Here is a 25,042-nt window from a genome sequence, read left to right as displayed (position 1 = left end):
AACACCATGCAAGCAGGACTGACTTCTGCCAGACCCTGTATCTAAAAAAGTAATGTTTTTTTGAACCCATATGGTAAAAGATGCCGCTTACCTTTTCTGGTATCTGGAGGCTAATATATTTTAACACTTGAGATCTGGAACCTCTGCTTAAAATAATTACTACCATTTATTTATATATCGAGAACTTATTATTGCTAAATACTGTTCGTGGATTCTGGTGTAAAGTAATAAAAGAAAGCAAAGCTCTGGATCTTAAGGAGTTTACATTCTTGTGGGAGGAGACATAATAGACAAACAGTGTGTCTGGGAGTTATAAGGACTGTGAAGAAAAATTAAAAAGTGAGGAGAATAGGGAGTACTTATGAAATATACTTTATAAATAATATTTTATTGCAAAGTGATTGAGGTAACTCAATTAACTGAAATGAGACACTGAAGAGATGAAATACTATGCAGTAGTCCCCCCATCCATAGTTTCACTTTCTTTGCTTTCAGTTACCCAAAGGCAGTTGTGGCCCAAATGTATTACATAAAAAATTTCAGAATAAACAGTTCAAAACTTTTAAAATGCACAGTGGTCTGAGTTGTGTGATGAAATCTTATGCTGTTTGAGCCCCATCCCTCTTGACCCCTGTCCACCACCCCCACAGGATGTGCATTATCCCTTTGGCCAGAATATTCTCACCGTAGAGACTAAGGTCAGTCACTGGTAGCCACTTAGTAATCACAGAAAGACCACATTTACATAACATCATGGTATTTTGTTATAATTGTTTTATTTTTAGTTATTGTTGTTAACCTCCTATTGTACCTAACTTAGATAAATTAAACTTTATCGTAGGTATGTATATTTAGGAAGAAACATAGTATATTTAGGGCTTTTATTCTTCAAGGTTTTAGGCATCCACTGGGCATTGGATCTTAGAACTTATCCCCTGCAGATAAGGGGGACTTAACTGTAATTACTTTCTTGTGTAAGACTTGTTTATAATAGTAAACTTTTTAATTTTAATTTTATCTTTTTAAAATGATTTAATTGAAATGTTTCAGTATTCCTGAAAAATACAAGATAAATGTTTATTACAGTATAAGTTGAGACACTTTTTAAAAATATTCTTTTCTAGGGTTTTTTACATGGAATATTTGACCGTCTAAAACAATTTCTGGAATGCAGTAAGTACTTTCATGATAGTATTTTTACTGTAGAACCCTTTCTTGTTAGTAGCTTCTGCTCTAAACTTGCATATCTGGAGAGAGGCTAAGAGCTTGTGTCTTGATAATGAGTTCTCTGAAGTTAAATTGGAAGCTCAGTTTTGTTTTCATACACAAGTCTTGAGTATCGAGGAAACCTTTTTTCAGAAAGTTTATTTTGTGATTATTCATTCTGTATTTCTACTGCTACTACCATATTCCATGCAGACATCCACAAGTCATATTTAACAGATAGTCATTGTGTAGATTCTATGCACATGATATGTAGACCTCTTGTAGATTAGATTCTGTTGCTTTTAGTGCATTTTACATATCCGTATGATAAAAATTTCCTTTATTTTATTTTTTAATGTTTTATCATTTATGCTATTACAGTTGTCCCAGTTTTTCCCCCTTTCGCCCTCTTCTAGCCAGCCCACCCCCCAAATTTCCTTAAATTCTTAATTCCTTAATTCTTGTTCATTAACCTTACCTTTAGGACCCATTGTAATCCACTACCACACAAAAGAGAATTTAGCATTTATATTTATGTTGTATTATACTGGTAGTCTGTTGTCCTTTTCCCTGTGATTGTAAGCATCTTTGCTTAGGATACACAGATACGTGTGCATGCACACATTCACACATGCATGTCCTGTATGCACACACTGGTATGTATATCCTGTATAAGTGTGTGCTTTTATGTATATGTGTGTGTTTTTGAGGACTTACTAACCTGGGAAGATATCTTAGTGTACTTACTTTCAAGGAGTTGCTGATTGTTTCATGGCAGTCATTTTCAGTTTAACAAAAGCATTCTTGAGTCTATTGCCAGTCACTCTTCTGGGTACTGTACATGTAAAGGTGAATAAGACAGTTCATATAATACAGTTTATTTTTCTAAAAATTGTTATTTTTCTTTGGTTACTGCCTGGGGGGAGCAGAGGGAGAATGAAATAAATAATGAGGCAGAATATGAAGAATATGATTAGAGAGCAGAGTAGTTGATGGGCTGATAGACATTCTGATGTACAAAAATTAATTATTTTTGTACATCATTAATTATTATGTACATAATTAATGTACATAATTAATTATTATGACAGGGAAATTATCAGTAGAAAATTATTAGAGATAAAGGAAAAATAATGAGTATGTTAATCTTTGAGTGCTTTGTTTCTACTTATACTGCTTGAAAAGTATTTCAACTATGACTAATTCAGATTTTGAAAATGAGACTCGTGATTCATGGATAAAATTGTTACCCTTTTACTTTAAAATGGACTCAGTTTATATTTTAGGATTAATTTTGTGAAATACTGGTCTTGGGGATTACTGTTTCTGTTAAATGCAAATCTTGATATTCTGTGAAAACTTTGTTTTTATGGTTAATTTGTTTAGAGTTGGGAATACACAGTAATGAATTCATAATACAAAATATGCAAAAAATAGATGACTTTTTTTAGTCTGTCATTGTCTTCATTGTGAATTTATAGAATATTATAAACTTGTACTAATATTTGAAATGTATTTTTAACAGGTAGAAATATAGGTACAGATAACGTGTGTAGAGATAGATTGGAAAAGACCATTATTCTTTTTACTAAAGTGGTAAGTTTTTTTAAATGTTAATTATCTCAAATAACATACACATATGCAAATTTAGTAAGGAAAATGATATTTTAATAAGCATACATTTTGATTTCAGCATAATTTATTTTCTTTTTATGGGAAAATGAGAGAAAAAACACCTTTGTATCTCAAAGCCTATAATAATTAAATTTATATACCATAAGTTATAGTGTATGAATCACCTTGATGTTAAAAAAATCTATCCTAGTAAGTATTTGAGAAAGAGAGATAAAAAAAGATACCAGTGCAGTGGAGCAGGATGCAGTTAAAATATAGCAGGCAGTATAATATCAGGAAGTCATGATATTCAGAATGAATGATTATTGTCAAATTAAACCTCCTTTGAATAGAATTGTATTAGTGTACTTGCTGGGCAATGTGTATAAATTTCTGATAAAATTGAGTTTTATAAAATTATTTTTATGAAATTTTGGGCTTTGGGGTTGGGAAAAGTTCAAAGAATTAAGTTATAGCAATCAGGAAGATTGGGGTTGAGGACTTCATTGAAATGAAACAATTGAAGACAGGTGGCAATATCTAAATCTTTATCCTTTTCCCTGTTTTCATTGAAGGTTCATTAATAGAATTAAGACTGTTTATTCCCTGGGAAAGGAGAAAAGGAGTAGCAATGAGCTGTTTTTATGTTTGTGGTTAGGGAGCACTGACCTGTAGTTCTAGTTGTGTTCATTTCCAACTATATGTTCCAAATAGCTTCAGCGGTAAAAGCCATCTAATCTTCCAAGACCCAGTATAAAACTGATTCAGATCCTCTTAGTTAAAAACAAAAATCACAAAACAAAGTAAAATAAGACAAGGTGGTTAGTCAGTGGTGCTGTGCAGTGTTCATGCATAATTTAATTTATGAAATTCATATTTATGACCTCTGTGACTTTTTAAAAAGCTTTTAAAATTGGAACGTTTCAAATATACCTCCAAATAGAATTAGCTTTAGCAATTATCACCATATGGTCATGGTCATTTCTGTTTAATCTATCTGGTTTCTCCTCCTTGCTGGTTACTTTGAAGCCAGTCTAGAAATCATATAGTATTATCTGTAAATATTTGAATGTGTCTTTAAGTGGTAAGAGATTTAAAAAAAACAATCTTAACACTTATTACATTTAAAAATTACAATGACTTCTTAATATTATCTAAATATTTAGTTTTCAGATTTCTCTCATGAATTTTTTAGTAGATGGTTCGAATTAGGATTCAGTAGTGTCAATTCTCCTTCCATTTATTTTTTTTTCATTGATGTATATTTGTTGAGGTAATTGATTATTTTCTGTAGAGTTTTCCATGTTTTGGAATCAGCCGCATCCTGATGTGTTATTTACCATGTTTCTTTGTCTCCATATCCCTCACTTCCTCCAGGTTTCTTACAAATTTATAGTTAGATGTAGAGGCTTGCTCACATTCAGGATTTTTTGTTTCTTGTTTTTTTGTTTTGGTGCAAAAAGGTGGAAGTGGCAAGAATGCTTTATAGGTGGTGCTATGTATATTATGCATATGTTACATGTATATTACATGTGAAATTGCATACACAGACTCACCAAGGTTCAAAACTTGCCAAATGTTTACTAGTGAAGTTGTAAGATATACTTATAGATGCTTATACTCCTATATTAATATGGGGAAAATACATTTTAATTTCTTTCTTTACAGCTTTTGGATTTCTTGGATCAACATCCCTTTTCATTTACTCCACTAATTCAGAGGTCACTGGAATTTTCTGTGAGCTATGTATTTACAGAAGTTGGTGAAGGGGTTACATTTGAACGATTCATTGTCCAATGCATGAATCTTATTAAGATGATTGTCAAAAATTATGCTTATAAGCCATCCAAAAATTTTGAAGGTAATGCTTTTCAGATAGTTTTATTTTTTATTTTCTTATTTTAATTGACGTATGAAATAAATGCTGTTTTATGTAAATTTTTGAAATTAATTTGTCTGAAAAATAAAATGTTGCTGCAACTTGAAATGGAGATAAGGATTAGGTCTTGTTATGTGAATGCCAGCTTTTAAAAACCATACGTTTAGTAAACTGACTTTTATAGCACAATAGAGGATCAGTGGAGGCCTAGGGACTTTAAGATTAAAGTGGCAGTTAAAATAGCTACTGCAGCTCATGTTTAGGGTCTATTCATTTGTATAATTAAAAGTTTTCTCAGATTTTATATAAAGTGAAGTTGTTTCTAGACAAGTTAAACTTATGTTATTTGGAATTCATTCATGGGCATGTGTACCATGATGAATGAAAATGGGTAAGAGAGAAGTAAGACTGATGTTTGTGTGGTATGAACAAAAGAAAAGGTGTCTTTGTGGTTTTTTCATAATAAAAATGAAAATTTATACACCACTGTATCTTTTCCCCCAAGGATATATTTATAAATTTAAATTTATATTTTTAAATTTATTTATATTTTTAAGTTACATAATCCACCTTGGGTAGGATGTTGGTACTATTAACTTGGAGATTTTGTTTTTCTAGATAGCAGTCCTGAAACCCTTGAAGCTCATAAGATTAAGATGGCATTCTTCACATACCCCACTTTGACAGAGATTTGTAGAAGATTAGTCTCTCATTATTTTCTGTTAACTGAAGAAGAACTGACAATGTGGGAAGAAGATCCAGAAGGCTTTAGTAAGAATCAGTATTTTAGTATTCCCATGGCTTTTCTACCCTTCCATAAATAGACATCATGTATTTGAACTACAGATACAAGACTTCTTTTGTTTTGTTTTGTCTCTTATCCTCACTTGAGGATATTATTTCATTGCTTTTGGAGAGAGAGAGGAAGGGATAGAGAGAAACATGGGTCAGTTGCTTCCTGCACCTGCCCAGACTCAGGATCACATGTACCTGGACTGGGGAAAGAATCCTGCAACCTACGCATGTGCCCTGACTGGGAATTGAACCTGCAACCCTTCAGTTAAGGGATGACACTCCAACCAACTGAGCCGTACTGGCCAGGGCTAGTATAAGATTATTTTTTAATGTAATGCTTTTGATCTGAGAATCTTGCTTTTTGTTGTTGTTGTTGTTTTTAAGATTTTATTTATTTTATTTTTAGAGAGGGAAGGGAAGGAGATAGAGAGAGAGAGAGAGAAACATCAATGTGCGGTTGCTGGGGGTCATGGCCTGCAACCCAGGCATGTGCCCTGACTGGGAATTGAACCTGCGATGCTTTGGTTCGCAGCTCGCGCTCAATCCACTGAGCTATGCCAGCCAGGGCTAGAATCTTGCTTTTTAAAAATTAGCTTATCATCCATTCTTTGTTAGCCATTAGAACAAATTGAGAAGCAGAAAATGAGTCATAATCATTCAAATATATAGTATTTTCTCTACAAAGAGACCTTTTCAATTTTTAGTTATTATTGTGAATGTATCATGTAATTTTAAACAAAAATATATAAAATTAGCTGCCTGTCTCTATTATCAGGTCAGTTTCTACTTTGTGATTCATTCCATAGTATTTTTATTTGTAGAAATTTTTACTCCAGAAATTTGGAAATGAGTATTTTTGAACTGCTAAATGGATTTCCTATTTAAAATTTAATTTACAACTAATTTTTGATGATTGAAATTTTTTTAACAAATATTTTATGTTTGAATTTTAATAGTAGATAGGCAGAATAAAACTACGAAGGCCCTCACTACAATCACTACAGAAAATCAAATAATTGTGTACCTAATAAAGTACCTGTGTGTGTTTTCCTTTGGTTATGGCCAGATGTGGGCTAAATTTAGCCTTTTTGGCTGAGTGCCTTTGTGTAGTTATACACATTTCCTAATATTTGAAGAATGCCTTAAACATTTTGGAAGTCTTCCTTTGTCATTTAAAAACAGTTTGGTTTATAAAATACAAGGTCTTTCCAGAAGGTAACCAGTTGTGTAATATGAAAAATAGAGACATTTATTGAAGAAGATACAAAATATAAGAAGCATTGTACATAGGACAAAGATACCTCGGTCCCCTTCAAAGTAGGCACCTTGGGACCTCACACAGTTCTCCCAGTTGCCATCAGTCGCCCTGTGCTATTTTCCTGAATGTCATGGATGGGCTGATATCTCTTTTCTTTCAAAGGTGATTTTAATTTTGGGAAAAACTAGAAGATGCAGGGCACCAAATTGGGACTGTAGAGGGACTGAGTCACCTGGGTGATTTGATGTTTCACCAAAAAACTCTGCATGAGACATGATGCATGAGCAGGCACATTGTTGTAATGAAGCTACCAATCAATAGTTGCCCATAGCTGCAGCCTTCTGAGTCATAGGAATAGTTTCTGAGGGAGGAATGTTCAAACTGAATGTGGAATTCAATGCAGATTCATTACTCTACTTGCTCAGTCATTTTGAATGCGATGGCCACACAGTACACATGCTCACTCAAGGATATCTACCACCCCAACTAACTAGTACAGTTTGAGATTGTCATTGTTCATGCATGTACATTCCAGTCCACTCTCCTTGGCTTCCAGGTCACTTGGATATCATGTAAACCATTCTCGTTATATTAACAATAGCTAGACTTTTTCTGGACAGACTTCATATGTAATACTACACTCTACATTCTTTTTGTTTTTTACTTTTGTCTTAGCTAAAATCTTAATGTCCCATATTTCTTTATGCAGAATTCATAATATTGTAGCATGAAACACTGCATCACCAGATTCTTAAAAGTCACTTAAGTATTATATTTTACTTTAAATATAGGAAATTTATGGAAAATGTGACTAATTATTTTAACATTATCTCAATATGCCAAGGTTGCAGGTTTGATTCTCTCATCAGGGCACATACAAGAATCAACCAATGAGTGTAGAAATAAGGGGAACAGAAAATTGATGTTTCTCTCCCTCTCTCTCTCTCTCCCCTGCCTCCCTTCTTCTCTCGCTCTAAAATTATAAATTTAAAGTAACAACACAAAACATGATTATTATATAAAATGAAATGATTCTGAGGATTGTAGTGATAGTGTATGAGGTAATACCAGATACTCTGGAAGTGACAAGTACTTTGAGCTTTCTTCTGTACAGAATTTTTAATGAAATTAAGAATGCTTATGGATGAAAGCACTTGATAGGCGACTGTAATGTACACAGGTGTGATGTGTAGCTTATAGTAAAGATATCTGTTAGACCTTGTGTCCCCAAGGAAAAGCTTTTTGTGTCAGGTTTAAAACAACTCACAGAAATATTAAAGTGATATCATTTAAAATTTGTTGTTTTCCAAACTGAGAATTTTGAAACACTATTATTACATTTCTGGAGAGCATTATTTGTCATCTTTTTTTAATCCTCCCTCATGTTGTCCTTGTCTGTGGGTCCCTTACACTTGATCCTTAACTTGACCCTTCCTCTTCTTTCTCCCCATTATCACCCTCCCCATTCCCCTCTGATAACTGTCAGTTTGTGTTTTATTTCCATGTCTCTGATTCTATTGCAGCAGTGGAAGAAACAGGAGGAGATTCTTGGAAATACAGTTTGAGGGTAAGTATTGATTGAAAGAAAAAGTGATAGGGAAAAGCTTCATGCTTCTATAACTGGTAGTAGAGTATGATACTATATTCAAGAGTCCAAGCTTATTAAGTCAGACAGGAAACTATTCATAATTACAATAATGTATATTTGAGATGAAAGGACTTTAATAAAGTGATGAACTTGAATCTGAAATAAAATTTTGGTTAAATTAGTGATTTTCAAACTGAATTTCTCTTCATTCTACAGTCAAATTGATTTGGAAATAATTTTCATTGCAGCAGTAGAAAACGTTTTTGAAAGTGAAAGCTATCTCCTTTTGGCTAGAATCATTTTTGATTTCTTACAAAGTATTTCAGTTATTATAAAACTTCTGTTGGTAATTGTATTTCTTTTACCATCTAGATTAATTCTCGGAGACTAGTCCATTGCTTTAAGTTATAAAATGCTTTTTAAACATACATTTATTGATATGGCCAACATTTGAGGAAGATTTACCAAGTGTGGTCTTTGAACTATTTATTATTATGAAGACTTGTGTTACATAATTTGCCACTATTTTTCTAACAATATGTTTTTAGTTTCATAAGCTTACATATAAAACCATAAAGATTGTAAATTAGAGAAATCATTAGAACTGTAATTTTTTTAAAAAATTGACTGCTTTAATCTTTTTTAAATTTTCTTTTATGGAAAATTTTATATTAAAAAAACAATAATATTAAGAACCCTCTGTACCCAAAACCTAGTTTATCAGTTACCAATTCATGGATAGTCTTGTTTCATGTAAATACATCCTCCCTACCCTCTGGGATTATTTTCAAGCACAGGTCTGAGATGACATTATTTTATCTGTCATACTTTAGTATATGTATGTATATAAGATTTCTTTTTAAACATAAAGCACAATACCTTCAACATTTAATGATACTTTCTTTCTCTTAATGAAACATCTAGTGATTCAGTACTTTTAAGATCCAAAATGAATCATTCTTATTATGTAGCTAACACTGTTTGACTTCTGTTAATGTTTGAGTCTATTAAAAGAAATACTCAATGTAGTGAATTGAACTCATGAATTGCTGTTGTTTCTTATGTCGTTGTTAAGCAAATACAAGCTTTTAACATTAATTTCTATACATTCATCAATAGTACTGAATCTGTAAATGAATGTGGCCCCAGATTGCTTTTTTAATTGAAAGAATTATTAATTAAAAATGTAAATTATTTCCTCTGTGTAGTTTTTATTCAAAAATACATAATGCCAAATGATTGAAATAGTGAAATAAACTTTTCATATGTTCTTTACTAAATTATTATAATTTGATTTTATTTACCACTGTGTTTACAAAAAATAACAATCTACTTTAAAAATAAGAATTAGAAACATTTTCAGAGTTTCAGGATCTTAAGAATGAATATCCTTTGCTTTATTGTAGAATTAATCAGTATTATATATGCCATTGTTTTTATTAGAAATTTTTTTTTCCCTTCAGCCTTGCACTGAAGTACTATTTATGGATATATTCCATGAATACAATCAGACTCTTACTCCTGTACTTCTAGAAATGATGCAAACACTTCAAGGTGAGGTATATTTTTTTGATATTTTGACTTATTAATGTTTAATTAAAATTGTGAGTGCCTACTATGTGCATTGCCTGCTATGTGTGTATGTTCTGTGGCAGGTGTTATGCTGGGAGTTAGGCTATAAGGGTACCTAAAACACAGGAACTATCTTGTGGGGGAGATAACCAAGGAAGCAGACAATTGATTATAACATAGTACTAGTTAATTAATGCTAAAGTATTATATAGCTCATTTAAAGATAGGAACTTGAGAAAGATCAGATGTATTTTTTTTCTGAAGTTGTGGCCTTTAGGATACAGAACAAGAATGGACAATTCACAAAAGAAGGCCTCGAGGTAGGCCTTGAATATGATAGATTTTGCTGTTGTAAGAATAATAGCATAAAAAAAATAATAAATGTTAGCCTCAGAATGGTAGTAGTGGTAATTGAAAGAAGGTATGGGTTTAAGAGGGAATGAATGATAAGTGAAATTTTTACCACTTGATCATTATACTTTGTATACAAGAAATTATTTAACTATTAACAGTGATTTATCATTTTTTACTTTTCTGCTGTACTCTAAATTCCAGGGGCAGGGGGGAGGTCAGTGATCACATCTGTTTTGTTCACACATTATTCCGAGTGCCTGGCACACTCAGTAACTATTTGTTGGTTGATTGACTTTTGGCAACTCATTGACTGTGAGTCAATGAGTTGCCAAAGGGAAGGTGATCAAAATAATCCTGAACTTGGGAGTCTTAGTGACAGGGAAAGCAGTTATTAGTAGTGGTTAGAGATAGAACTTGACTTTCAGAGTGTGTATATAAGAAGCCTTGAGAGAAGAAAAGAGGTTCAAGGACAGAACCTGAGACTGCTGAGAATCCCTCATCTTTAGGAATATGAGAATGTGAATGTCCTGCAAAAAAAAAAGCCAGGTGAGAAATTATCCCACAGGTATGAAGAGGGTAGTATGAAGGTGAATCCTGGAGAAGAGCAGGTTGTCAGAAGTGTCCAGTGCTGTAAGAGAAAAGAAGGCAGCAGAATCTTCTGAGACAATAGATTATTTGATTGATTGGGCTGCGAATCACATTGCAAGGGGTCAGTTATTGAGTGGGTGGTGAGGTAAGGAAATAACAGCAAGAGAATCTCTGTAGGGAAGGACATTTCTGATCTTGTATGTAGTAGTTTGAGTAGAGCTTACTTTTTAGGCTTTTTTATGTTTAGAGCATATTGTGTGAATTGCCTATTTTAGGTAGTGTTGTGACTGTGGGCTTCATTTTTTCTTTCTTTTAAGAATTTTATAATTAGGATATAATACTGTTGTTAGTAGTTTGTGGCATATATTTTTCTGGAATGTTGCCTGATAGAACATTTTACAAATACGCTAGATATGTTTTTAATTGTAAAATGACTTTGTCTGTTGTATCTGTGTTCTGTAATGGTGATGAGAAAACAGACTTTCCCTTTACACATATATGTAATTTAATGTCAGGAGATGTATTGTGCTTAACTGAATCTGGAAGCCAACACATTGAGTTTAAATGAAATATTTATTAATAACTAATTTTATTTACTTTTACTGATACTTATTTTTTCAGGGCCCACTAATGTGGAAGATATGAATGCACTATTAATCAAAGATGCTGGTATGTTAAACCAAAGTGATTTAGAAATCTTTATATCTTTGGTAGATAGTGTATGTGTTTTGTGGCAGGTGTTATTCTGGGAATTAGGGTATAAGGGTACCTAAAATACAGGAACTATCTGGTGGGGGAGAAAACCAAGCAAGAAGACAGTTGATTATAACATAATATCAGTTAATTAATGCTAAAGTGGGTGATAATCAGGTAGTACTGTGGAAAACCACAGGTAGTTTTTGTGTGCCTGGGGAAAGACTCCTAAAGAAGTGTAATACGCAAACATTAAGTAGGAGTTGGGGGCAGGGAGGTTGGTGTAGGAAGAGGGTTCCAGGCAGAAGCAGGAGTATGTACAAAAGGGAAAAGAAGCAAGCAGAGTTATATTTTGAACCGGCAGTATTTTAGTTAAATCGAAACATAGAGGTTAAGGCATTTGTGAGAGTTGAATAGAGAGAGGGAGAGGGTAAGTAGGGACCAGATCATAAAACATTTCACCCATTTGGAAGCAGATGCTCTCTTACAATATTTATGCTTTGACTTGAATATTTTTAAATGAATGTAATTTTGTATTTGAAAGCACTAAGGAGTATTTAGGAGAAACACAATAGAGTAACAATGTTTCTAGAATGTCTATTTAAAAAAATTTTATGATTTAACCTATTTTACATTTCCCTTTGTTAAACACATCACATGTTTCAAAGTAGTACTTAAGACTCAGATTCTTCTAAGTATACTTAGCATATGGCCCAGTATCTGAAATTAAATTTTTTTTTCTCAAATTTTCTTCTTAGTGTATAATGCTGTTGGATTGGCAGCTTATGAGCTGTTTGACAGTGTTGATTTTGATCAGTGGTTTAAAAACCAACTACTTCCAGAATTGCAAGTCATTCACAATAGGCAAGTATAAAACTTTGTGTTTATTATACACTTATTTTACCATGGTGATTCTCTAATGAAGATAAGGCAGAAAAATTGTTTGAAATTAAAAAAAATGAGTCATGTTATGACTTAGCTGATAGTGTCTAGTGTAAAAAGGAATAAGGCTTGTGAACTTTATGTAACTGAGAAATAAGCAAAAGTTTGTTATTATGTTGTTTTACTTCAAATGTGAATCGTTTTTATTTATGAAGTATTTGATGTTAGATAATGTAGTTTGGTATAGGAAAAGATGAAATTTATACAAAGGTTACAGAAGATGGAGTTGTCTGAATTGTAGAAAGAAAATGTGTATAGAGAAGCTATTTGGGTGCTTAGCAGGGCGTAGGCCTAGTGTCAGAAGTAGCCTGACCGAAGTAACATCCAGGAAAGGGTAGAACACACAAAGCATGCTGCAGGTTTTTTGAGGGGAGGGTACAGCAGGACATAGAGATACAGTGTCCAAAAGCATTTGGACACACTTAAGTATTTGCCTAATTATTTTAATTTGTGGTACTGAGTGAAATTGAAGGGAAAAGATCTTTTATAGTTTCTATAAATTTTTTACTAGATTAATATTAGCTACAAAATTTTTTTCAAGAGACTTTTGCTTGCTTTGAAATGTTCAGTTCTGTTGATTTATTTCTGTGGATATGGTCTCTATTAGAATGCCTAGAATATAGTCATAGATCAGTTAACATTTCTTGACTACATTAATGAATGAATAGAAGGCCAACAATATATGCCCATTTTACCAGATTTACACCAATGGGATTCTTGAGATCTGGAGATTCTTTAAAAGTAATTTTGATCAGTTAAGTAGCTGTTTATTTGTTCATTCAGTTATTCAATCATGTATTCAGTCAACAAATATTTTTTACACTTGGAATTTGCCATTTCCTGTAGAGCCAATAGTGAATAAGGTGGATTGTGACTCTGCCCCCAGGGAGCTAGTGAGCCTTTGATACAGGGAAGGCCTTCAGCAGGGATACAGATGTGCAGTTTGATTGTCCTAAAACAGAGGCTATTTAGTCTAGACCTGTACTATCCAGTACAGTAGCTAGTATATGTGGCTATTGAGCTCTTGAAATGGACTTAGTGCAACTGAGGAAATTAATTAACTAAAATTTAAATACTCTAGTAGTATAAAATGTGTATTGATTATATGTTGAAAAGATAATAAATTGGATATATTGAGATAAATAAACATACTATTAAAATTTAACCTCCTTTTACTTATTTTTACGTGGTGCTAAAAATTTCAGAATTACCTGTTGTCTTGCATCGTATATCTTTTGGACAGAGCTGATCGGGATCAATATTTCTCAAATTTGAATGCATGTATATGGAACACCTGATGATCTTGTTAAAATTCAGGTTCTGGTTTAGGTTATGGTTTGGGGTCTGGTCAGTTTGTGTGATTCTGTCACGCTTCCAGGATAATGATGCTGCTGATCCCCACACTTTGATGTACAAACTGACCCCTAATCTTAACTCTCCCCAGAAGCGATTGTGATCTTGGAGTTGGACCTTTCTGAGTTTCTTTCTTTTTGTCTGGAATAGAATGTGAATATGGTCATTTCAAAGATCTCAGTCCAAAACTGATGGTGTTGCAGTTCCTTCATTCCTCTTCAAAAGTCTTGATTATTTCCACCTCTGTGACTTTGTTCAAATAGTCCCTATCTTTTAAAATGGCATTTTTTCCCTTTTTTTTTTTTGCCCAGAATACTGTTTATTTTAAAGGCTATTCAAATCTCATCTCCCTCTGCCCACTATTCTCTTTTCCTTTTCTGAAATCTTAGTATAGAGCTTTGCATTCTGTAATTCTTCTAAGTGTGGAATAAACTTTTTGAGGGCAGGTATACTTACACACATTTTGCACCTTGGATGAGTAATTCTTTCTATTTGCTTGATCATTGTATAAGATTGTAATTTTCTAAAATTGTGGGACATTCATTAGCTTTTTCTATTTATACCCAGAAATAAATACCATTTTACCACTAAAGTTTATATGATATCAAGAGGAGATTTTGTGGATGGAATTCTTAAGACACAATTGACTATAGCTTTGTGGTCTGTCTCATTGTCTAAAGTACTCTCCTTTCCTTTAGCAAAGATAATCATAGAAAGAAATGTATGTACATGTCACTGTGAATGTTTAAAATTTAAATCATTATTTTTGATAACCTGCGTCACATTCTATAGTTGGGCACCTCTTACAAAATTAGCAAGTTTAGCTGAAATTAGTTTAAATTTATATGAATATTTCCTGTAAGTGTAGAAATCTCAAATTTCTGTGTTCCAAAAACAATATGTATGAAATTAACAGAATTGGAATTGGACAATTGAATATGGGAGTTCTTTTATTATGTTTTTGGGCCTCACTATCCTTAGGGTTTGGGACATTAGCTAATTATACCTGTTTAAAATACTATTTTTGGTTGCTTGCGGAACAGAAATGGACTTGTGTTTTTTGTCCATATCTAGGTTATAGTTCTTTAATACAAAACAATCAGCCCTGGCCTGGTACTTTCTTTGGTCGGAGTGTCATCCCCATATGCCAAGGTTGTAGGTTCAGTCTCTGGTCACAGCACACACAAAAATCAGCCAGTTAATACATAAATAAATAGAACAACAAATCGATGTTCCTCTCTCTTTTTCTCTCTAATCAATTAAATACAAAATAATCAGATTTAAAGCATATCTGCCTAAGACATTTTAATTTTTTCGATCAGAACTTTATTAGGATTTATACTGTGGTACATTTAGAAGTACCTTTAAAACTTTTATATAAAATTGTAGATTGCTTTCTACTAGATTTTAATTTAAATGATGAAATGTGACAAGTGAAGTAGACTTCTTAAAATATTTAACATTTTAATTTCATGATTTTTTTCTGTTCTAGGTATAAGCCGTTACGACGCAGGGTGATTTGGCTCATTGGTCAGTGGATTTCTGTGAAATTCAAGTCTGATTTAAGACCCATGTTGTATGAGGCAATTTGTAACTTGCTTCAAGACCAAGACTTAGTGGTATGTTGTTTAAATATCTTAAAAGAGTTATTTTTATAAGTATAACATATGTTAAACTTCAAACTGAGAAATGGTTTATATCATATACTTTTAAAATAGGACTCAATAAGTTTTATAATATCAGAAGCCACTGGGTAGAGTAGATCTCTATCTCTGATAGTTGCATAAAAGGTTAACATTATTGTTTGATCTGGGGGTACATGATGCAAATTGAGTGAATTTTTTTAGTTATTTGAAATAATGTAATTTTCTTCAGTGTTTAGCAGTTTGGCTTATTAGTTTGAAATATCCAAATTTTATGAACTAAAACTTGATTTGGCATAATGAACAAACATTTATAATATTGCAATATTTTGAAACTTTTTATAATAAAGGTTGGGAAATTTTATTAGGTTTACCATAGTTGCTACTTTGAAATTTTTTATTTGTAAGCATATTTCTGACTTCTTTCAAAAGGGCAGGTTTGAAAATTTTTATTTTTTACAAGTTATTTAAATCAAGCAAAGAGAAAATTCAGTGACTAACGTAACAAGCCACCTGTATGCTCACCATCCAGTTTTATATTTTCATTGTGCTGATTTTTTACATATATTTGAAATATTTATATATTTGAAATAAAATGTTACAAATGCAGTTCATTCTCTCTGTATTTTTCCACTTTTACATTCTGTTGTCCTTTTGTTGAGCAGAGGCTTTTTAAAATTAATTATTTTTATCCTTACTGAGGACATGCGTATTAATTTTTTAGAGAGAGGAAGGGAGGAGGAGAAACATCAATCCACTGCCTCTTGCAGGCACCCAGCTGATGGGGGACTAAACCTGCAAACCGACAGATGTGCCCTGACTGGGAACTCAACGTGCAACCTTTTGGTTTTCAGGACTATGCTCCAACCACCTGAGCTACACCAGCCAGGCTCAGCAGAGCTCTTTAATTTCAGTGTGGACTTATTGATTTACTTTTTCTGTTTTTTTCTTTTTTATTTCTTGTTTAATATTTCCATTTTTTTAAACTCTTGGTTCTTTATTCCATCTAGAGTTTATTTTTTAATTTTTATTAAAATTTTTTTAAAAGATGTTATTTTATTTATTTGTAGAGAGAGGGGAAGGGAGAGAGAAAAAGAGGGAGGGAAACACCAGTGTGTGGTTGTCTTTCATGCGCCCAGTACTGGAGACCTGGCCTGCAACCCAGGCATGTGCCCTGACCAGGAATCAAACCGCCAACCCTTAGCTTTGCAGGCCTGTGCTCAATCCACTGAGCTATACCAGCCAAGGCTAGAATTTATTTTTCAACATGATGTAAAGTAAGGTTCCATTTTTATTTTTTAAAATATATTTTCTTGATTATGCTATTACAGTTGTCCCATTCTTTTCTCCCCTTGATTCCCCTCTGCCCTGTACCCCACGTCCCACCATCACTCCCCCACCTTAGTTCATGTCCATGGATCATACATATGAGTTCTTTGGCTTCTCCATTTCCCATACTATTCTTAACCTCCCCCTGTCCATTTTGTACCTACCATTTATTTATGCTTCTTGTTCCCTGTAACTTTCTTCTATCCTCCCCCCCCACCCTGTCCCTGTTGATAACCCTCCATGTGATCTCCGTTTCTGTGAATCTTTTCCTGTTTGGTTGTTTGCTTAGTTCATTTTTGTTTTTGTTTTAGGTTCAGTCATTGATAGTTGTGAGTCTGTTGTCATTTTGCTGTTCGTATTTTTTATCTTCTTTTCAGTGCCACAGTGCTTAGTTGAAAAACCTATTTTAAGAAAACATCTCCATGCTCTCTTCCATTTCTCTTAGCACATATTTGTTAGCAGATGCAGTGCTTATGGCAAGTTTCAGGTTTGAGAATGATATTTTCCACAGTGTAAACAGATTGACTAAATTTTAGGCTAGAGGAACCTTCTTTTCCTAGGATCTCAAATAATTCTTTTTTTTTTTTTGCATTAAGCTGGCATTTTATGTATTTTAAAATTTTTTTCCTTTATTGTTGTTTGAATACAATTGTCTCCATTTTGCTGCCATCACTTTCCTTTGCTCCAGCCAACCCCACTTCTCACCCTGGGATCTCAGCTAATTCTTTAATCAGTACATTTAATGTATTTTGGGGGCTAGTTTAGTTTGTAAGGTTCATAGCCAGTCATATTTTTCAATTTGGGAAATTACAAGTAATTTTTTTTAAGATTTTATTTATTTAGTTTTAAACAGAGGGCGGGAGGGATAAAGAGAGAGAGAGAGAAATATCAATATGTGGTTGCCTCTCACATGGCCCCTAACTGGGGACCTGGCCCGCAACCCAGGCATGTGCCCTGACTGGGATTCGAACCAGCGACCCTTTGGTTCGCAGCCTGTGCTCAATCCACTGAGCTATGCCAGCCAGGCTGGAAATTACAGTTAACTTTTAAAAAGAGTTTACTTAGGTTACCTGTAAAGCCTTCAATAAAAAAAGCAGTAAGCTGCTAGAAAAATTAGCATTAGTATATTCTTTCAACCTTGTGAGAGGCTATGTAAAATGTAAACTGTGGTTGAACCAGAAGATTTATAGTTTGGAGGTGGTATGTGCTGCAGTTGCTGTCCATCAAGCAAAGAAACAACCATCTTGAAAAAACAGCAGATTTTCAAGGTTGTAAGGCAGTTAATGGGACTTTTGGTGGCCTGTACATGACATTGAATCTTGATGCACTGGGAGGTACAGCTGTAGTATGGGCAGGTATTTTACAGAGTGCATTGACATTCTCCAGTCTTTCCACTCCTCTGCCTTTTATGGGTCTCTCAGTTTTATCCATCTTTCTCTCTTGAAGTTTTGATTCTGTCTTTCCATTTGTTCATCCTTGTGTCTCCAAATACTGCTGCAGGTTTTAAACTCTGGGCTAGTCTATCTTTTCACAAAAGGAAATATATTTTTAAAAATTGGTGTTTGTCAAAATATGAGGCCTTTCCAAAACTGGGAAGAAAGGAATCCTTAATTAAGAAAGTTTTCAGTAGTCAGTTTTGGTTTTTGTAATCATATGTCTGGTATCCATATTATATGAAAGTGAGTTTTAGAATTTTTTTTCTTAAAAGAAGACAAATAAGTTGAAGGTGCTTCTTATCCTTTTAGGAAACTTATTTGCATGTGTATTTCAGAAGCAACACATCAGATTGTGTAATGGAGTCATCTTGACTTTATTACTGAAGAGTACAAAATGTACTATGCGTAGTACCAAGTAGTAATAGTACCAGTGTACAAATAATGGTATTTATGTTAGTATTTCTTATGCCTAGCATGGAGTCAAGTCTTATAAAATGTTTATTGAAAGAATTAGGAAATAGGGATAAAAGTTTATGAAGTCATTATTCTATTTCTCTTTAGCAGATAACTTACTTTCAACAGTATTCTTTTATCTGCCTTATTTACATTTTCCTGCCGGTCTTAAGTCCCTGATACAGTGCCATTTCTTTCTGGCCCCAGCAGCGTGCTTACTGTTTCAGTGTGAGGGGTTCCCTTCACTGTTAGGAGCAGGCTGTAGAGGTGGTCGGGTATTATTAGGCAGGTCCAGGTCCAGACCTCAAATCCACCATCCTGACACTTAACCCCAAGGCTCGTTCTCACTGCTGCTGGGCATGGAAGGGTCTGAATACTCCTACTTTTGGAAGTAATGTTGATCTGTAGTTTCTTCTTGTTAATTTCTCTGTTGCTCTCACACTTCCTAGGGTCCTTCCAAAGTTTCTGACATCTTGATGGCACTTGTTTGCCCCATTACGGAATTAGCCTTTTTTCTCTTTTCAGGAGTTTTCTCAGGTTTTGTTCACCTGGAGGTGTAGCATGGACTCACAGGCTGAGTTCACAGTCTAGATCCAGTTCTGGATACTTAGGGTTTCATTTTTTTTCATAAGGTCTGAATTTATTCTTTGAAAAGTCATGTTTACAGTCTTGTTAAGAGAATATTTTTGTTTTGTTTTCTTGCCTTTATTTATTACGTATTGAACAACTAACTAGTGTTGTAGGAACTGTGTTAGGCTCTCTTCTACTCATTTTCCGTAACATTCTCCAACTCTTCATTCTGTAAATTCAAGTTCTGCTTTCCTCCCCATTACTCATGAATCAGTGCAAAATTCGTTTTGTTTCTCTGTGGGAAGTACTTTGTTTTCTTTTTAAATAGCTCAGACAGAGCTAATTTTTGTTACTATTTTTATTTGTCATATTTTAAATGCTCCTCTGTGTTCTTATATGCTATGTGCTTTACTTTTTATTTTTAGCCCTTGCTGGGTAAGGAGAGTCCTTTTATTTCTAGATATTAATGTGTTCTGTAGCTTTAATATTAAAAGGAGTGAAGAAAGTTATTTGGAATAAACTTTTTGTCATTTGATATTAATGATGTTTAGTTGCTCTAGAAAGATTCAAAATTCATGATATGCTTTCTTTTAGGTTCGTATTGAAACAGCTACAACTCTGAAGTTAAATATCCTTAAAGAATTTTAAAACTTTGAAATTATTTATTATTTTGTTAATTTATGTAGTAGTTTAAAGTGTAATTTTTGATTGGCTTATTATAGTTCATTTTTATATATATTTTTTTTTCCTGGTAAATCTTAAATATTCTTAGTACTCCTTGACTGCTCTTACCTGTTGATGATTTTGAGTTTAGAACGGATCAGTTTCTACCGGTAAGAACATTTACTTCTATGTTTTATGACAATTTCTGCTTGTGTATTTTGCATATTGTTATTCTTTAACTGAAATTATATATGTGTGTTATTTATTAAAGCTGAATTAAAAGTTATATTTGATTATTTTGAAAGTAATGACTTTTATTGGTAATTTTTGTTTGAAACAGTTCAATTTTTTTTCTTTGTTTTTATTTAGCTGTGTCTTCATCTATGTTGGACTTGACTGCTAAACTTTTTCTTTATTTGGTTATAAAACATCTAGTAATTTCATTTCACATGTGTTTTACTTCTGCTCCTTAGGTTATCCCCCTCTGCTGTTTGTGTTTATATGTTTATCCTACATTAGATTGAAAATTACTTGAAAAGCAGAATAATAAGTCTTACTCATCTTTTTATTCATCACTCAACTTCTAGTACCTGGCATGGTATTTTAACATAATTAATGTTCAAAAAGCACTTGTTAAATATATCGATAAGCATTTGTTAAATATAGTAAAATTGGGGCAGTAGTGTTTGCTCTGAGAAGGAAAACCTGCGGTAAAATGCAATGTTTATTATGATTAAAACACTCAACAAGATGGGGATAGAAGGAAAGTAGGTCAACATAGCAGAGGCCATATATGACAGACCCTCACCTAACATGCGCGTTGGTAAAAAACTGAAAGCTTTTCCTCTCAAACCAGGAACAAGATGAGGACGCCCACTGTCACCACTCTTATTCAACATAGTTCTGGAAATCCTAGCTAAACCAATTGACAAGAGACAGAAATAAAAGGCATCTAAATTGGGAATGTCACTTTGTGCAGATGAAATGCTTTTTTATATTGGAAACCCTAGAGACACTACCAAAAAGTTATTAGAAACAATAAACAAATACAGTAAAGTTGCAGGACACAAAATCAATGTTCAAAAAAATCCACTGCAGTCCTATGCACTGACAATGAAATATTTCAGAAAAGGAAATGAAAAAAAAAAACAAAACAATTCTTCTGCAGTTGCCACAAAAGGAGAAAATTAAAGTAAAATAAACTTAACAAAGAATATAAAGGACCTATATACTGAAAACTATAAAGCATTATTAAAATAGATTGAAAAAGGTACAATGAAGTGGAAAGATATTCTGTGTTCATGCATTGGAAGAATCAGTCGTTGAAATGTCCATATTAATCAAAGCAGTATACAGATTTAGTGCAATCCCCAAATCTTAATGTCATTTTTTAAAGGAATAGAACAAAAAAGTTACCAGATTTGTATGAACCACAAAAGACCCTGGATAGCGAAAGGAATCCTGAGGGGGAAAAATAAAATGAAGCCAGAGATATCTGACTTCAAAGTATACTCCAGAGCAATGATAATCAAAACACCATTGTATTGGGAGAAAAACAGATACACGGATGGAACAGAATTGAGAGCCTAGAAATAAAACCACATGTATATGGGCAAATAATTTTTGACAGAGAAGCTAAAAACACAGCAATGGAGAAAATAAAGCCTCTTCAATAAATGGTGCTAGGAAAATTGCAAAGCCACATACAAAAGAATAAAACTAAATACAGCTTGTTCCCATATACAAAAATTCAAAATGGATCAAAGACCTAGTAAGTTCTCAAACTATGAATTACTTAGAATAAAACATAGATACTAAATTCATGTACTGTGGTCTTAGAGAAGATTTTATTAAATTTGACTTCAAATGCAAGGAAAGTGAGGCAAAATTAAATGAATGGAACTATATCAAACTAAAACGCTTTTGCACTGCAGAATAAACCACCAACAAAACAAAAAGGCAGCCAACCAAATGGGAGATGATATTTGCAAACAACAACTCTGACAAGGGGTTAATATCCAAAATATATGAAGAACTCATACAACTCAACATCAAACAAACAGTCCCATTAAAAAACAGGCAGAGGACCTGAACAGACACTTCCCCCAAGAAGACATACAAATGGCCAACCTATAAATGAAAAGATGCCCCATTTCACTAGCTGTTAGGGAAATGCAAATCAAAACTACAATGGGCCACCACCTCACACATGTGAGAGTGGCCACTATCAATAAGACAAATGATGACAACTGTTGGAGAGGTTGTGGAGAACAAGGAACTCTTACTGCTGGTGGGATTGTAAACTGGTAGAACTACTACGGAAAACAGTATGGCAGTTCCTCAAAAAGTTAAGAATAGAGTTACCATATGATTACTATACGATTCAGTAATCCCTCTTCTGGGTATCTACCAGAAAATCTTGAAAACATTTATTCACAAAGATTTATGCACCCCTATGTTCATTGCAGCATTGTTCATGGGAACCAAGACATAGAAACAACCCAAGTGTCCTTTGATAGATGTTTGGGTAGAGAAGATATAGTAAACATTATACTGTGGAATACTACTCAGCCATAAGAAAAGATGGAATACTGCCATTTGCCACAACAGGGATGAACTTTGGGAATATTGTGCTGAGTGAATAAGTCGGTTAGAAAAAGCTAAGAACCATATGATTCCACTCATATTTGGGGTCTAAAACTGAAAGTCATAGACGAAGACAACATTACGATCATATATTGTAGAAATCTACACTCAAAACCTACATAATCTTATTAACCAATGTCACCCCAATAAATTTAATTTAAAAAATTAATAAATAGCTCATGTATATTGGCCCTGCCAGAAAAAAAAAAAGAAAGAAAATTATGTGATAAAATGTCTATATTTATTGTGGGCAAACTTGTAGTCAGAGATTCTTCTTTAAAAGGGAATCACTAGATATTTTTGGATGAAAGAAATATGTTTAAGAAATCTGTATTAAAACGAACCAAATATCTGAAAGAACAAGTGTTTTTTTTATGTATCTGGTATCTGCTATTTCTTAATTCTTGCTATGCTTTTTATAATATAGGCTTTAATTGCCAGACATAGGATACTTGTTTTCTATTTCTGAATAAGAGGTATTCAGTTATTTTTAGAGTTACAAGAATTTATTTATAAAAGTTTGTATCTCCATGCAGCATGTGTAAGGGCCACATCAGGCAATGGTATGTGAGTGCCATAGTTGGTGTTCTTGTCGCTCTGATGCTTAGACCGTGCACACCAGCAGGCATATGTGGAAGGGCGTGACAAGGCACAGTTAACAGTTTAGCAGTATAAAATTCAAACACAAAATGTTAGACCCAATTTTCATATGAAAACATTGTGGGTGAGTTAAATTCTCTAAACCAGATACATTTAGCAGCATTAAAGAAAACAGTCACTAAAATCGGTAACTGGAACAATTTGAAGGTGTTTAGGTAATTCTAAGGTTTTGTCTTTTTTGCTTTGACATTATTTTCTGTCTGTGTGGAAAGATCTCACATTTCTATTTCAAACCTTTTTTTTCCCTTTTGACTTGCAGTACTTGGAAACTATGTTCACACTACTTTTTCAGTTATTGCAGCAAGTTACAGAATGTGACACAAAGATGCATGTTTTACATGTCCTTTCTTGTGTGATTGAAAGAGTCAACATGCAGGTAATTCTGTTTTAAATCATGAAAATAAATGTTAGAGAGGTAAGTAGAGTATATGTAGAATTCATTAATGGATTTTTATATATTGTTTAGAAGAAAAAACATGTATTAAAATGCTTCTAATTTATGAGTTGTGATATCAGTTATATGTTCAAAATTTGACATGTTTATACTTCAAATTTTAAAAAATGACTTAAAATTTAAAAATTGAACCAGTAATGTATAGGTGTTTAGAAAGTAAAATTTTATGTCTCTTGTCAAATTCAGTTTATAGTTAATAACACTTGTTAAAGTACAGTGTGCTTGAGGGCTTAGCCACAAGTGTCTGTGAGCAAATATAAATATTCTAGCAAGTCTGTTATTTTTACCTTAATAATTGTTTTGTGATCTATTGCACATTATATCTATGTTTGAATTAACGTAAAGTATGTAAAGGTTTTAACATTTAAATTTTTATTTAACTGTCCAATTGTTTAGCTTCCCTTGTCACTCCTAATCTTTGTGAAAAATTGATAACCCAGGAAATCACACTGTAGTTACCATGTAATTTCTTATGTCCTAGTTCACCATATTCTGGTTTGAAAAGCACTGAGAGAATATATGAGGTATTAGGGAAGGATGACATAGTTGGAGTCCACAGACTTGGAGACTGTTTCCGCATCTGTTACTGAGTTCTGGTGTTGGGCCTATTTATTCATTATAAAGCAGTTGATGAGTATTGCTCTCAATTATTGAGTGATAACAAGTTACCAGCATCTGTGCCAAGAGATTTGAGTATATTTCTCTTTTAATCCTCACAGAAACCTTTGGGTAGGAGTTTTGAATTTACTTTAAACAATTTCAGATTTTAAGGAATATAAAGTCCAGATGTCTTAGTGACATTGCTAGTATTCACACTCAACATTATGCAATCCCAGTGGCAGTCTGGAGGCATTTGCAATCATTTTTAGTAGATTTGGAACTGGTGCATAAAAGTAGTAATAACTTAACACTTTTCAAAGCACTTAGGGTTCTAATTACATTAATTACATCATTTCATTTAGGTATTGGTTTATAAGTGATATTGAGAGGGTTTGTCATTAAAACCATGTTTAAGCTCATTTCGAGTTCCTGTTTCTGCTGTTTTTCTTGGGTAACATGTTTTTAAAAATATTTTGTATTGTTTAGTTATAATTTTTTTATTTTTTAAATTATATTTTATTGATTATACTATTACAGTTGCCCTAACTTTTCCCCCTTTGCCCCCCCCCCCCCGCACCCAGCATACTGCACTCCCTCAGGCAACCCCCACACCATTGTTCATGTCCATGGGTCATGTATGTAAGTTCTTTGGCTACTCCATTTCCTATACTGTACTTCACATACCCATGGCTACTCTGTAACTACCGATTTGTACTTAATCTCCACACCTCCTCATAGTTCCCCTA

General features: G+C 33.2%; 1 protein-coding gene across 3 annotated transcripts in view; it reads left to right on the top strand.

Moving 5' to 3' along the window:
• Positions 1 to 25,042, top strand: part of IPO11 (importin 11) — a 182,372-nt gene that overhangs the window by 50,123 nt on the left and 107,207 nt on the right. For all 3 annotated transcript variants that reach the window (XM_045847914.1, XM_045847913.1, XM_045847916.1), the window contains exons 8-19: positions 1,125 to 1,173; positions 2,732 to 2,802; positions 4,489 to 4,681; positions 5,318 to 5,470; positions 8,276 to 8,319; positions 9,804 to 9,894; positions 11,476 to 11,523; positions 12,306 to 12,411; positions 15,335 to 15,461; positions 19,868 to 19,901; positions 20,066 to 20,106; positions 23,502 to 23,618. In XM_045847914.1, the coding sequence (XP_045703870.1) occupies positions 1,125 to 1,173; positions 2,732 to 2,802; positions 4,489 to 4,681; positions 5,318 to 5,470; positions 8,276 to 8,319; positions 9,804 to 9,894; positions 11,476 to 11,523; positions 12,306 to 12,411; positions 15,335 to 15,461; positions 19,868 to 19,901; positions 20,066 to 20,106; positions 23,502 to 23,618 (1,074 nt within the window). The remainder of the gene's footprint in view (positions 1 to 1,124; positions 1,174 to 2,731; positions 2,803 to 4,488; positions 4,682 to 5,317; positions 5,471 to 8,275; positions 8,320 to 9,803; positions 9,895 to 11,475; positions 11,524 to 12,305; positions 12,412 to 15,334; positions 15,462 to 19,867; positions 19,902 to 20,065; positions 20,107 to 23,501; positions 23,619 to 25,042) is intronic.

The sequence above is a fragment of the Phyllostomus hastatus genome, unplaced genomic scaffold (assembly GCF_019186645.2).
Source record: "Phyllostomus hastatus isolate PE091 unplaced genomic scaffold, TTU_PhHast_1.1 phas_contig_58, whole genome shotgun sequence".
NCBI lineage: Eukaryota > Metazoa > Chordata > Mammalia > Chiroptera > Phyllostomidae > Phyllostomus > Phyllostomus hastatus.
This window is presented reverse-complemented; position numbering and strand designations above follow the sequence as displayed.